The 16,648-nt window shown below is 34.6% G+C and overlaps 1 protein-coding gene across 2 annotated transcripts in view; it reads right to left on the reverse strand.

The window, feature by feature from the left end:
• The window catches only part of LOC115890912 (interference hedgehog-like), a 138,082-nt gene that overhangs the window by 16,486 nt on the left and 104,948 nt on the right, over positions 1-16,648 (reverse strand). For both annotated transcript variants that reach the window (XM_030911278.1, XM_030911284.1), the window contains exons 7-11: positions 10,629-10,878; positions 7,371-7,561; positions 5,781-6,034; positions 1,422-1,641; positions 394-585 (exon numbers count right to left, since the gene is read on the reverse strand). In XM_030911278.1, the coding sequence (XP_030767138.1) occupies positions 394-585; positions 1,422-1,641; positions 5,781-6,034; positions 7,371-7,561; positions 10,629-10,878 (1,107 nt within the window). The remainder of the gene's footprint in view (positions 1-393; positions 586-1,421; positions 1,642-5,780; positions 6,035-7,370; positions 7,562-10,628; positions 10,879-16,648) is intronic.

A 16,648-nucleotide genomic window follows, 5' to 3' on the forward strand; every position in this document is an offset into this window, starting at 1 on the left:
TTTTTTAAATAAAAAATATTGTAATATTTGAGGGGTGGTTTCACCCTCTTTGAACTGGAATTTCGAAAGATCCCTTCTTATCGAACCTCTACACCCTAGAATCAACCTGTAGCGCCAAAATTGAGCTTCTTACGTTGAGTGGTTTGAGCAGGATCGTGATATATTAGTATAGATTTATTTTTGTTTTCTAAAATATTTTGATTAAAAGAAAATATGTAAAAGTGGGCCACGCTGTGCCGGCCAAGCTTAATCACGTGACTAAAAGTTTAATTGGTATGAATTCTAGGATATCGTTGTAATTTATTATTGTAGTGAGAAAGGGGTTAATAACGAATATTCCAATTTTTTAAGAAATATTTCGAAACTTCGTTGGGTAAAGTAGAAATTACTAACCTGTCAATTTCTTTCTCTTCCATTTCCTGCACACAAACAACAGTACTATGGCTGTGATGATTATGGCACATACAATAACAACTCCCACAATGACAATGTAGAGTTGATTATCCACTGAGCTGTGTTCAGTAGCGGACTTCTTCGTATGATTCGGAGTTATCTGCACAGTGGTAGGAGCAGTTATCGGACTAGCTGAAAATTAATTTTACTTTATAAATGACTGTTGATTTTAAACAGTACATAAACTAAATCTCTTCAAAAAAATCCTTTTATGTGTTGAAATTTGTCAGCATTCATGGGACACAGGGCACAGAATAAATTTTAATAATGCCAAAATTATAATGAAAGAAGCGATAGCCTATAAAAGAAAAATAAAAGAGGCTTTTTTAATTCAATCTAATAAAAATAAATGTATTGCTCATGCATCTGTAGATGTTAGTAATGTATGGCAATCGCTTCTTTGATTTTAAAGAACATAACATAAATAAACATAACATACGTAACATTTAAAAATAATCATACAGAAAGTTTGGGGCTTTTTGGTTTTACCTTATTAAATAATTGTTATCAGGTAGTAATTGTTAATTTTGAAGTTTAACGTGATATAATGTCATTTTAACAGAACGTCAACGGTTTCTTGTAGACGTATCTGTTTTAAAAAAGTAAAGTGTTCTCGAATAGTTGAATTTAAATATTTTAAATAGTTGTTTTCTTTATTCTTTGTATTTTTTTTGCTTCCGACGACGGAAAGAGATAAACTTTCCGAAACGTTAAGCAATTTTGTCTTTGTTAGGCAAATTTGTATAATTGTAAACATAACTTCTGACAAGCAATGTCCGTTTATGTTTAACACAGAAGTGTTTACAAAAAATAACTATTTAATTTTGTAGATTTTCTTGTAGTGCAGTGGCGAAATACCCATATAGGATTTTTTTGGAGAGATGAATCCGCCACATTTTTTATAAACTAAATCATATCGGGGATTATTTCGAAGGAATCGCTTTCAACCAAAGATAATATCAACTTACCTCCCGTTTTTCCTTTCATCAAAGGGCTAAATTCGCTAGCCAGCTTGGAATTAAAGCTTTGCAACTTGATGTCGTAACTGGTTTCAGGCTGTAAGTAGTTAATGATGTAACTTCTGGTACTCTCGCCTTCCACGGTACTCTTCATATAATCGTCACCTGCTTGCGTCGCCGTCAGGTAGCTTATGTAAAAGCCATCGATCGACACATTATATTTGGGACACTAAAATATAGAACGAAAAATGAGATTATTTACCGTTATACAGGGTGAGTCTTAAATAAGTGCAAATATTTTCAGGGATGGTAGATCTCGATAAAAGAAACATATTTTCTCTGCAAAGTCCAAAATAACCCAGTTATTTTTCTTTGAAAAATTCAAAAAAAAAATAATTTTTTGCTTAAATTTTGAGAACCACTATCTTTTTTGGGTTTTCTTTCTTGTAAATTTAATCTACTACCTATGTTGCTATATTATCAAGAAATACCGGGTGTGTCTCAAAGGTGACTCACCTCTATAACTTTTTTTATTTTTTTCAGATAAAAAACAAGATTTGGTATGTTAGTATATGACATAAATTAGGGTTGATTGACGTATTCAATTGTTTTGGTCAGTTTCTCTTTCACCAGAGATTACTACAACTTTTGATTTTTAAATGGCACCCTCGGTATATTTTTACTTTGTTCGATAGAAAATGACACTCTGAATAGAATGACATATCATATGTCAACTTTTGACATTTTCAGTTAAAAATAATCGTATTTTAAATTTCAATCTAGAGTGCAATGGCTATGTTAAAAATACTAATTTTTAATCAAGAGCCTTGGATAAATAGATTTTATCGTCTAAGGATTTTCGTGTCTGGTCCTGGCCGGTTAAGTTAAAACATGCCTAAATCATATTTTTAATCATATCTCAATATTTAACGACACCGAAATCTTTAATAAGAAATCTAGGGCCGTATTTGAAAAAAGATAATTGGTGATGGCAGGTCAAAGACGATACAAAAGTAGAAGTAAAAAAGTAGCAATGAGAAAATTAGTTTTGTTATATCTATTCAAATAGTTCGATAATTTGGTTTTTGTTCAAAAAAGTCACCAGGTTATTTTAGGACCATCTGGGGCCCACTCTTAGTAAACTATACCTTCTACCACCAGACCATAAATAACAGTACCACGTTATGGTATGGTTCTTACCCTAGGAGATGCAAGACCTTGTCGTTGGTGGGGAAGCTCCTGGTCAGGTGCTGGGGGGAATCCCCCTAGCACTTGGCTTGGTCTAAGAAGCATCTCACTCATCGTCTTGTCCCTGACTGTAGTGTCGTGGCCAGGGAATTGCACCAAGACATATAACGATACCGGGCGGGGCTACGGACAGCCTCAACCTTGGGGCATCGGGGGGCACCCCATTGTATTTACCCCTTACTTCTACTGCGGGGCTCTGTAGAAGTGGACCGACTGTCCCTAGCGACTCATAGGAACACTATGAGATCTGGTAATAATAGTAATAAAAACATCACCGGTGAAGCTGTGGGGAAACCCCCTAGCGACACTGGGAACAGTAACAATGAAAGTTCCAAGGGGCCAAACCCAAAGAGAACTACAGGAGAGGTGGCTGACACTTGCGTGAGACCATCCTCCGCAAGTGGCATACAAGCTACCACCTCCTCCAAGGGTCGGGAGCCTACCTCCTACCTCTAAACCCAACAGGCGACACAAGCTACCGTTTCGTCTACCCGGCCTGGGTCATAGCTCCTCGACTGTGAAGGACACGGGTCTCCGTAGGAAGTCCTGGGACTGTATGATGAGTTATAACTCAAGAAAGGGGGACACAATAGATCTCTAAGGTCGCAGAGATTAACCCCCCTCCCACTTATTCTAAATTCTAAAAATTCTATGGTATGGTTTTTTATTTTTATTTTTAATACCGACGTCTCCAAAACCAAAGCTGGAACAGGAATAGGAGTATTTGGACCGAAAATTAAATACTCCGAATGAATGGGCATCTAGCTCAGCGTCCTTCAGGCAATCTACTCTAAATCTACTCTATCGAAAGATGCGTACATCTCAGATAGGAACTATAGGAAACAAGAAATAGCCATCTTATTCGATAGTCAAGCAGCCTTAAGAGCGATCAACTTAGTACCATCAAGTCGAAGTTGGTCAAAGAATGCTTAGAGAAGATGAACAAATTAGACAAAGAAAATAAAGTCCTCCTACTTTCGGTGCCAACCCACCAAGCGAACACTCCACAACCTGGATCAGAACCGTTCTGCTTCCCAAGAGGAAACCAACTTAAAGCAGAACTCAAGAATCTGGAAGACTCCATCCGTAACCTGGAATGGGAATCCTCTAACGGTCTAAGATATTCAAATAAATTTCTCAGGAAACCGTCTTAGATACTAACCTTTGTCAAAGCCCTGAGACTGTATGATGAGTTATAACTCAAGAAAGGAGGACAAAATAGATCTACAGGGTTGTTCACCACATACGACACGGAGTATTGTAGCTAAACGATTAGATTTTTACAAATTGTAAGTTTTGGGTTCGATGAAGGACTATTAGAGGTACAATTTAAAAATAATTTTACAAGATACAGAGTGTCCCAAATAAGTAAAAAATATCAAAGTTGTATTTTTTATATGGAACACCTTGTATATTATTACATTTTTAGTTTCTACGATTAAAATAAAGGTAAATTTGATTAAGGTTTATTATACTTAAACCTTACCGTTTTTGAAATATTTCCAATTTTGTGAAATTGCATTAAAAAATTTAAGGCTTCATTTCTCCAAGGGTATCAAAGTTTTTAATACTAAATATTTACTGAAGTTTATTTATTGATCAGTTATTGTGTTGCAATAATAAAAATAATACTACCTTATACAGAGTGTCTAAAAATTTGTTTTAAATAATTTCTAGCTTTAAACGCCAATAACTTCTTTAATTTAAATGGAACGTCCTGTATATTTTAGGAGAATCAGATGCACAATTTAATTGTCTATCAAATTGTATTATACCATCTTTTACCTATCCCTTCAAGTTTTCATAGAAAATGCATTTTTTTATAATTTAGACCTCATTTATCAATATACCCATGGAATATTGACATTTTAGATTGTTTTTAAAGCAACAAATGTACAAAATCTACAGGCTAGTAATATTATCGTTTTTAGGCTATAATATTACCAGCCCATTTGTATGCAAAAAGAAAACTATTTAAATCTTTATAAAAGAGTATATCATTAATTAAATATAACACAATTATTTCGGTCCATATACTAATTAATTACATACTTCATTGTGTTCGTTAATAAATTATGCTAAATAAATGTGAATTTGAGTCAGAAATCAATATAATAATAAGTTATCAAAATGAACGTCTCTGTTGTTATAAATAAGCGTTTATTAAAAAATGAAATATCAATTTTAAGGTGTTACTTTTTACCACACTGACTAATACACATACAAAACTCTAACTAAGTTTTTTAGTATTTGGGTCAATTATTATTGATCAACGCAAACAGTCAGTTAATGTAGTCTGAATACTGGAATCATATTAATTGGTCCTCTTTAACAAATATTTAAACAGTTATTTTTTTATTTTTTAATGAAATAAACGAATTATATCGACAATATTAGTATCTGTACTCTTTAAAAATTTGGTACATCTTTAAAAATAATCTAAAATGTCAATATTCCATGGGTATATTGATAAATAAGTTCTAAATTACAAGAAAATGCATTTTCTACGGAAACTTAAAGAGATAGGTAAAAAATGGTATAATACTATTTGATAGACAATTAAATTGTACAGGGTGTTCCATTTAAATTAAACAAGTTATTGCCGTTTAAAGCTAATACTTATTTAAAATAAATTTTTAGACAAAAATTTTTATTATTGCAACAGAATTACTGATCAATAAATAAACTTCAGTAAATATTTAGTATTAAAAACTTTGATACCCTTGGAGAAATGAAGCCTTAAAATTTTTACTGCAATTTCACAAAATTGAAAATATTTCAAAAACGGCAAGGTTTAAGTGTAATAAACCTTAATCAAATTTACATTTATTTTAATCGTAGAAACTAAAAATGTAATAATATACAGGGTGTCCTATTTAAAAAAATACAACTTTGATATTTTTTACTTATTTGGGACACTCTGTACCTTGTAAAATTATTTTTAGATTGTACCTCTAATAGTCCTTCATCGAACCCAAAACTTACGATTTGTAAAAATCTCATCGTTTAGCTTCAATACTCCGTGTCGTATGTGGTGAACAACCCTGTATAAGGTCGCGGTGTATCTAGACTCTACGTCACGTAAGTCACGGTGATAATTGGTAGACAAAATTCACTTACCTCCCAGTATATCTTCACAGCGGTATGATTGAGGGTTTGCACATACGTTATGGGGCACACCGGAAGGGGATTTTTCTCGTCAAAGTCGAGCCTACGCAAGTGAAACTTCTTCGATGTGGGGCTCATTTTTGAGTCGTCGTTGCTGTACACGGCGGCCACCCGAAACTTATAGATGTAGTCGGGTTTGAGGCCTCGAATGTCGAACGATTTTATGTTCGGTCTCACGTCCGTGTTAGCTGTATTCCAAACGGAGCCTAAAATAAAGGTGATATAAGAGATTGATAGTGGGGTGATATAAGCGATTAAAGTTCTGTCTACACACAGGGCCGTCGCTAGACTTTTTGCCGCCCATTTATTATCAATTTCTATTAAAAAAGGTGCAGTCAAGCTATATCTAGATATCTAACAGTTATGACCGCACAGCTAATTAAGGAGAACCACTGTGGCCTGGTGCAAATTTTTAAATTGCCTCCCTCATATCTGTATGTAATATAAAAATTAATTAAGTTAAAAAAAGTCTTTATTAAAAAATGGAAAATAGAAAGGTTAATGATAAATACACATATACCATCTGATCCTAAAAATGGCGTCAAATTACCTTAGAAATCACAATCGATTAAATTTTATATGTAAAATTATTATATAAGGAATGTTATGGATCATCATATATGATTTTTTTTCGATTATACGGGTTTGGGATACTTACAAAGTAAAACACCTACATTTTCGCAATTTTTTTCTTCGACACAAGTCTAATTATATAATGAAAAATTCTCTCTTTTTTTATAAACTACAAGGTGCTTCATTTTAAATATCAGGAAAAACAACATTATATCTAGTTTCGACCCTATTACCAAGCAATTTTGACCCTCTATACCGGGTGTTTCTCAAAAGTGGCTCATTCCTATAACTCCTATATTTTTCAGATAAAAACGAGATTTGATACGTGAGTATATGACATAAATCAGGATTGACGTAGGTATTCAATTGTTTTTGGCCAGTTTCTGTTTCACCAGAGATTACTACAACTTTTGGCACCCTCGGTATTTTTACTTTACTTGATAGAAAATGGCACTCTGAATAGAATGACATATCATATGTCAAATTTTGACATTTTCGCATATAGTTTATCTGAAATTGTAAAATGCGGTTCATAACCACAATTTGATTCGAAATACCAACTAAATGGTACCAAATTTTTCAAAAAAAATACGTATAAAAGTGTTTTGAAAATGTTTTCATAGAAATACAAAATTTTCCATAGCAACAAAGTTACACTGATTTGTTAAAAATGCACATTTTTGAAAAACACCCCGTAACTCCGAAACGGTAACCGATATCGATGTGCGGTTTTCACCATCATGTTTTTGATAAAAATTGAGCTCCAGACACCGATATTAGTTTTCGTCTCCTATAGAAAAGGGTGTGTCCCTTTAACAGCGTCCAATTTGACCCACCCTGTACACGTGACTCCGAAAACTTTATTGTTAAACAAGTTAGTTACGTGTAAACTATGCAGTTGTAGTAGTCGTTGTAATACTTTTGTGATGTTTGAAAAAAAAACACTATAATTATTGTATAAACATTTACCTTTAGTATTATAAGTATCCTTGTGATTAGCTGGACCAATTTCTTTGTATTGCACTTTAAAGAACTGTATGGCTAAGCCGTTATTATTCGGTACACTCCATCTCACCATCACTGTCTCGTCATCCAGGCGAGTGATAATGGGTCTACTAGGTGGAGTCATCTTATGAGGTTTTCTAGTATTTGGAGGTTTCCTAAAAGCAATGTTCTCATGCACCAGATATTTTAACTAGAAATAGTGCTAACTAGATTAAAGCCCGGTTGACACGGTACATTAACGGATTTAAAATTTTCAGTCGGTTGATACGATTTAAATCAAGTAGCATTTAGATTACAAAATCAAAACAAAATCTTTGCTGAGAAACATTGCGAAACAGTTTCGTCACATTCTTGATACATATGTTTCGTAACATAAATCGCTTTTTATTTCGAAACATTTTACCAAAATATGGTTGCGCTACATAAGCTATAACAACAAAGATCTTAGTGTCACTAATTTTTCGAAACTTTTAAGAAACAGATGTGGCACACATTTACAGATTTTGTACCCGTTTGGTGCCTGAAAAGTTTCCATAATTTATTTGATATTGTATATAATATGAGAACATAACCTTACTTTAATTGTTTGAATTTTGTTCTGCAATTTTTGCATTTAAGCCTTCTTCAAGTTTTTATAGTTAAAAAAGCAGAAGGAAGGACATGATGAATACAAATACAGATATTTTTCTTATGCGATTTTATATATATTTATTATACGCATTAGAAATTTGTTTTAGGAATAAATGTAATAACAGTTACCATACCCAACAGGAGACCGAAGAAAAATCTTACCAGCAAAAGTTTTTTTTTCTCTTTTTTCCATAATGGAGTACATGTTTTTATGTTTTAATTGTGTTATAATAAGTAAATAAAAATGTTTTAATTATTTTGACCAGAAGTTTTGATTGGCGTTGTCAGGCGTTGTTCACAGGTGACTAGTTCGAAATTTCTACACAGATCAAGGACTGTATATATTCTAAAGGACTGTTCGATCGCGTCAAATCGCCGCTGTCACAGCCGCTGTCGTAGTCGCCGTGGAATGCTACGTCACGCGCTGACCAGCGCTCCACAGTGCGGCGGATGGTTATTCTAGCGGGACAAAATCTCAAGAGCAATGTTTGGACTTAAAATCTAAGAACGTAGCAAATGGTCTAATATATAGCAACTATATGGTTAAATTTATTTATTTATTAACAACTTAATTTATTAATAAATAAATACAAGATAATAAAACTATGATATTATTCGTACATGACACACAAAAACCGTATAGTAAACTATTGCTAAATACATAAAATTATGATATCAAAAATCTCTTTAGCAGTTTTTTTTTTAATTAATTTGTAATCTTGTGACACCCTCTATAATTTATTTTAAAAAAATATATTTTATTTTGAAAACAATAAATAAGATAGATATTTTAATTTTAATTTTAACACTCGGTAATTGTAAATTCATATATAGTAAGTATCTAAGAAAATTTTTTAAACTCAGTGCCTTTTGATGGAGTTGTTTTGTTTTTATACTATCCGATTGAAATGAATCTTTTTGGGCATTCACCTGTTAAGCTTGAACACCCTGTGACTGTGACTACCTGTGTTGGTAACTATTGGTAACTCAAAAGATCTACATCATTCAATATCGAAAAAAAAAGTGAAAGTTTGATATCTGCAGAACAAAGGCACGAAGGATTTTAACAAATAATATACGTACAGTAGAAAAGTACATACCTTTGGCAATCTTCAACATAATTTGGCTTTCTGCTAAAATGTATAAGCACTTGTAAATATTTTGTTTTCGTATGATCTCTGCCTTGCTGAGCAGAAAACGACCAAATTTGGTTGATAAAAATGTATCGAAATACAAAAAAATATTCATGCATTTTTGTATCAATTGGAATGTCTACTATTTATTCTTATCAGTACACATTTTTTGGCTTATTTCTAACCAAACGCTTTTGTCCCGCTAAATTTATCTTCCAACGCACTGTGCGCTCCTCCATCAAATGCAAAAATAACTGTCACTGTCTAAAATCTTTAGCGACAACTTCAACTCGGTCAGTAGATGACGTAAAAAAACTGACAGTGCAGGAAGATAGGAATCGAACTATCCTTATCTCTATATAGTATCCTTGTACACAGATAGCGCTAAATCGAAACATTTTGGAAACAAGCTTTCCATTTATTGTCAATTCATTTTCGAAACACAAGTTTCTCTCTTTTTAGACACAAATATGATATAATGTATATGATTTGTGTCCGACTCCATGTCAATTTTATATAATAATGAATTCAGCCATGTTATCTAGTAATAGCGTTTTTAACTAAAAATATATGTCTTATCGGCTGTTGAGCTTTTAAACTCATAAGAACGCGTTTTACTTACATTGATTTACATATTTTTATTTTCACAACCATGATATAGAAATAAAAATCTATATTTGACACAAAAATATTTTGTAGCAACAAACAATGACATATAGAAGAGGCATTAAAAATATGAAAGTACATTAAATTAAACGATGAATTTGCTTTTGCCAGACATTTTTTGTGCGAGAAAACCTAAAAACAAAGATTTTATGACAAAAAAAATATGGCGGATGTCGACATTGTTGATGGTTGTTTTCATTTTGAAATCCACACACAGACATAGACTATTTTAGTTTGGTATTTTGTTTCTTCACATTTAGAAACAGTGGCTGCTGAAAACAGGAACATCTTGGATACAAATTGCAGAAAATGTTTCGAAACATATCCTCTAAAATTTATTATTCCGCATCGAAACATTTCAGGAACCGGCTAGTGCCACCACATTGGAAACACATATGATAAAGCCATATAAAATATACAGGTTTCAAAAATGTTTCCTATTTGTGGCATACCGTTTCCATTTTGTATCAAGAAAGAGACACAATTATTAGAAACATTACCTAAAATGTGTCCAAAAATGCTACTTGGGAAGCGACATCCAAGCGTACTTGATCCAAGCACACTTGTACCGTGTCAACCAGGCTTTAACGGTGAAAGTTAACTAAAGAACATAAAGCCTTAACTATATAAAAATATAATTCAGTCAGCATGGACTGAATTAAAGAAAAAAAGACATAATGTCATGGGCAAATTTGTGAGACAAAAGGAGTCCGATATTACGCAGTGCCCAGCAAAATCTCAGACATCTCTATGACGAGGGTGGATACACCCTGTATATCTTTATTATACTTACCGATGATGATGTTTGGGATGGGTATACACAGGAGCCGGAATATCATCTATGCTGCTAGATAAAGGAATGACCCTGACAATAATACTTTTGTAAACAGTCTTAACAACATTCCTGGCGAATATTTGTAAGTTTCCTGCGTGTCGCTTCTCAACAGGTCTAAAATAAATTCTGTTTCCTATGGCTTCAACCGCTGCATCTTTTAGCACCGAAAAACCGTTCAAAAACCAAGATACTTGTGGTTCAGGTGTACCTAGAAGAAAACGAAAATATTATACTAATCTAATTTCTAATCTATATCTTTTTTAGTTTTTGTTCTAATAACTAAAATACATATACAGGATGACCCATCGAAAACGTTCCGCAAAGCATAACGGCTAGGGTAATTTTTTTCAGAAAATTCAAAAACATGTCAATTTTGTTTGTGAAGGGCACAACTTTTACCCCAAAAATGATAGCAAAATCTTCAACCCTCTAAGCGGGGGTGTCACCCGTCAATTTTTTTCAATGGGAAGGGGGTCAAGTGGTACCGCAATGAAAAGGGCTTTCTATTCTCTATACTTTCCCGTTTCGTTTTTGAAAATCGGTCGAGTCATTGAGAAAATATCAAGGATTGAAATTTGAAAAGTTTATTTAAACATTTATCAGAGTAAATGATAAGGATAAATTCCTTCGACCAATTTGCTGTCTTTTCTTATTATTTCTAGATGTTTACGCATTTTTTCACTTGCAACAAGGTTGAACGATCAGGTGCGGTAGTTGCTAGATAGCTGTTCTGTGACTTGTGTGTTGAAGTTCTTAATATTCTCAATATTGTTAAACTTTTTAACAATTATCGTGTACTCACTTGCATAAAAAGTGGAAATAATCGAACTTTATTTTAAAAATAATGAATGTATCGGGTTGCGTAGATATTAAATGAATGCTATCTTGACAAACACCTTTATGGTAAAATTGTTCGCTAGTTAGTAGCAAATATTCGCGAAACTGGTTCCGTTATGAATAAAAAGAGGTAGAGGAAAAATCCTGTAGTAAATGGAGCTATGGAGGTATTCGTATTGGGCCAAGTTGCCATGGATAGTACGCTGAGTACAAGAAAATTAGCCAATGAGACCGGCGTGAATCGTACAAGTGTCCAAAGGATATTAAAAAAACACAAGTTCCACCCGTACAAAATTCAGTCGGTACAAGAACTCAACGAACACGATTTTGATCGTCGCTTGCAATTTTGTGAAACTATGAGTGAACGAGTGGCGAATGATAATAATTTTCTATTTAATGTGTGTTTTTCGGATGAGTGTACTTTCTTTCTGAACGGTGTAGTTAATCGGCACAATTGTCGGTACTGGGCTGAGGACAACCCCAGGGGTTTTCACGAGGTGCACACACAAAACCCTCAGGAATTGAACGTGTGGGTTGGTATTTTTGGAAATCCTATTGTAGGTCAGTTTAATGATATTGAGAAGAACTTCAACGCACAAGTCACAGAACAGCTATCTAGCAACTACTGCACCTGATCGTTCACCCTTGTGGCAAGTGAAAAAATGCGTAAACATCTATAAATAATAAGAAAAAACAGCAGATTGGTCGAAGGAATTTATCCTTATCATTTACTCTGATAAATGTTTAAATAATCTTTTTAAATTTCAATCCTTCATATTTTCTCAATGACTCGACCGATTTTCAAAAACGAAGCGGGGAAATATAGAGAATAGAAAACTCTTTTCATTCCGGGACCCCCTTCCAATTTGAAAAAAGTTAGGGGATGTCAGCTCCGTTTAGAAGGTTGAAGATTTTGCAATCATTTTTGGGGCAAAAGTTGTTCCCCTCTCAAACAAAATTGACGTGTTTTTGGATTTTTTGAAAATAAATACCCTGGCCGTTATGCCTTGCGGAACGTTTTCGATGGGCCACCCTCTATTTGATATCAATTAAACTTATATTTACGTAATCGAGGGCACGATTTTTAAATTCATTGTTGTCAACCATGGACATATTTGGCGCCGCGCCGTGCTGACTAACTGGAATTTAAACTTCGCGCTGGGGATTCAGGTGGTAGCTCTGCTGTAAAAATATCAAGTTGTCGCATTTGTTTATTTATTTCCTCACATTGACATTCGTTTTGACACTTTAGTTTGGTATTAGTAGTCTTTGGTTTAAATAAATAGTGTTGTGATACTTTAAGCTAAAACATGTTTACTAGTAGATCTTGCAATCGAACATTGTTCTTTCTAGAACCTCTTTTAGTGCGAAATGTACAAGATAGCTTAATAGCCGTAAAAAACTCATCGCAACTTTATTAGAATATTTTGGACGGCAAAGCGGTAGTAATGGCCCTCTATGTCCCTTAAGTGCTGTTAAGAAGGTGAGTTTTGTTGATGTAAATAATAACTGTTATATATAAAATTGGCAACGCTGTGCGCACTTTTATATATAACAGTGCCCAGGCCTTGAGGATTTTCTTTATATAGCGAACACACGGATTAAAAATATATGTTATAGATAAAGACCTTGTGAGTTCAAGTGAAAGAGTTCATCGCTGGCGTCTAAAGTATGCCCCAGAAAATATACAAGGTGTTTAAAAAACATGTGTCATCTCTTGTGGGGAGATTGCTGTCGCAAAAATAAGTTTCGTAGCTACAGGGGGTTAAATTCTTTATCTTTTTTGGATTTATTATAATTTAGAATTTTATTCAAAGTACTTTTAGCGATGTGGATGAAATTTGGGGGTAAAAATTACTATAAGCGCGACATACATATTTTAATCAAATTTATGTTGCATTCATCGACCTAACAAAAACCTTCGACTCTGTAGACAGAGATGCACTTTGAGCAATTACGAAAAAGTTCGAAGTACTCAACTAATTTCCTACAGTGTGTAAAAACCACCATAACAAAAAGTCAAGAGTCTCACCATAATGGATCACTGAGCGATCCCTTCCTAACAAATACAGGAGTTAGGCAAGGATGTGTCTTAGCGCCTCTCCTATTCAACTCAACATATTCCAAAACCAACATATTCATGGCAGCGCTCTCCATTATAATGGACACCAAACTGCAGGAAAGAGGATTGAGCATAAGATACAGATACGACGGCGGTCTGTTCAACATAAAAAGACTCAGGGCAAAAACACGTACAAAATTCATCACAGACCTTCAATACGCTGATGACTGGGCTATAGTTGCAAAAACGTTACATCAGCTACAAGAAATGTTGGACACATATACCTGAGCATACGAGGCTTTGGGCCTTAAGCTGAACATCGACAAAACTAAAATCATGTGCACTCCCCTGGAAAATCACAAGTTTGATTTCGGAAAAGGCCAATATCGACTCTGAAATTCAGCACAGGATTAGCAGCGCCTCAAGAGCATTCTAGAAATTAAAATACTTTTCTACAATCACGACTTGAGCACATCTGACACTAGCGATATACCGTGTTCTTAGTTCATACTAAATTCTTCCCCTAGGAGATGCAAGACCTTGTCGTTGGTGGGGAAGCTCCTGATCAGGTGCTGGGGGGAATCCCCCCTAGCACTTGGGTTGGTCTAAGAAGCATCTCACTCATCGTCTTGTCCCTGACTGTAGTGTCGTGGCCAGGGAATTGCACCAAGACATATAACGATACCGGGCGGGGCTACGGACAGCCTCAACCTTGGGGCATCGGGGGGCACTCCATTGTATTTTACCCCTTACTTCTACATGCGGGGCTCTGTAGAAGTGGACCGACTGTCTCTAGCGACTCATGGGAACACTATGAGATCTGGTAATAATAGTAATAAAAACATCACCGGTGAAGCTGTGGGGAAACCCCCTAGCAACACTGGGAACAGTAACAATGAAAGTTCCAAGGGGCCAAACCGCCAAACCCAAAGAGAACTACAGGAGAGGTGGCTGTCACTTGCGTGAGACCATCCTCTGCAAGTGGCATACAAGTTACCACCTCCTCCAAGGGTCGGGAGCCTACCTCCTACCTCTAAACCCAACAGGCGACACAAGCTACCGTTTCGTCTACCCGGCCTGGGTCGTAACTCCTCGACTGTGAAGGACGCGGGTCTCCGTAGGAAGTCCTGGGACTGTATGATGAGTTATAACTCAAGAAAGGGGGACACAATAGATCTCTAAGGTCGCAGAGATTAACCCCCCTCCCACTTATTCTAAATTCTAAATTCTAATACTAAATTATTTTATCAAAATTTCATCATATCGTCCCATTGCTCCCAAAAGTCACTAACTTACTTTTTATTTCTTCCGAGAAAAATGCGTCTAAAGATGAATTGCATTGCATAAAGATGTTATAGTTAGTAACTATTCGGTATTAAAATAAAACATAAATAGCCAGAAATCGTAGTTAATGACTTTTGCAATCGATTCTCCGCTTCAAAACATAGTTAGTGATTGAATTTGGTTGTTCGGAAAAATGTTAGTTAGTGACTTTTGGCAGCAATAGGACGATATACACTATCGGACAAAAGTAGAGCAACACGGCAAAATTATTAGGTTGGATTTTCGGCTATGTTTACTAACACACTATCCTTACACTAAAAGTAATATTTTACAAAATTTTGGTGTACTTTTAATCAGTTTAAAAACGATAAATAATAATGATTATAAAAATTGATGAGAATGGGGGCGACAAAAGTAGAGCAACAAATTGTATATAATATTGTAATGTCTTATTTCAACAAAAAATATTTAACACATTTAAAAACAATAATAATTGAAAGTAATACAGTAGTAATTGATACAATATCCATTATTATTAATAACTTGCTGACAACGGCGCGGCATTGAAGCTATCAACTTCTGAATGACATTTTCGGGAATATTTGTCCAAACTTCATTAATTTTATCTATCAAGGATTGTTTATTTGGAAACATTTGGGCACGAATACGATGTTCTACTTCTTCCCACAGATTTTTAATGGGGTTAAGGTCTGGGGATTGTGCTGGCCATTGCAAAACTCGAACGTTATTTTCCCTAAACCACTGTTGAACAACTTGTGAAGAGTGTTTTGGATCGTTGTCCTATTGGAAAATAAAACGCAGTGGCATTTCCCATTCTGCATAAGGAAGCATAATATCCCTATAAACAAATCGGTCCATCGTGTCATTAATAAGGCGTATAGGGCCTATCCCATTCCATGAGAAACAACCCGATAAAAATACACTGCCTTTACCGTGTTTAATTGTAGGTGTTACGTATTTAGGATTAAACTGTGTATTGATTGGTCGCCTCACACGTCTCATTCCATCAGAATTGAATATATTGTAGCGCGTTTCATCACTGAACAGAACTTTTTTCCAGTCATTGACGGTCCAGTTTAAATGCCGACATGCGATTGCCAACCTTGCTGCTCTATTTCTTTCCGAAACTAACGGCTTTTTAGCTGGACGTCTACTAAATAACTTTGCATCTACTAATCTTCTTTGTACTGTTCGTATACCAACCGTAATTTTTGGAATTTCGGAAATAATTCTAGACGCGGACTTCCAAGAATCATTTTGAGCAATTCTTTTAATGCGTCTGTCGGTCATTACTGTTGTTTTCTTCGGCCTTCCCGATTTTGGCAACTTTTCTAAGTGTCCCCTGTCATTATACGATCAAATTATTTTAGATACGCTGTACCGGGGTAACACAAACTGTCTTGAAATATCGGCTTGTTTGTTACCTTTCATGAATGCATTCACAACTCTTTGCTTCAAGTCTTTTGAAATTGGAATTCCTCTTGGCATGACTAACCCAGCATAGAAATGTTTAAAAAAAAATAAAATAAACCTTGCACAATTATTTTGGCCTTTACTTTTGCTAAAACCCTTCTTTGGAATGAATTATGTGGCTCTACTTTTGACGCGTTACTATTAAGCTTTTAAAACTAAATGTCAAAATAAATTCATTTGTTTTGGTAGTAAAAATTCTTGCTGTCATGGATACTCATAGCCTACTTCGTAGTTTTTAAATTTATTGTATTTATATATATTATCATGCATGCATATAAAAAATCGCGATTTGCAAATCTTT

Source organism: Sitophilus oryzae, unplaced genomic scaffold, assembly GCF_002938485.1.
Source record: "Sitophilus oryzae breed Bouriz unplaced genomic scaffold, Soryzae_2.0 scaffold_1178_pilon_pilon, whole genome shotgun sequence".
Classification (NCBI taxonomy): Eukaryota; Metazoa; Arthropoda; class Insecta; order Coleoptera; family Curculionidae; genus Sitophilus; species Sitophilus oryzae.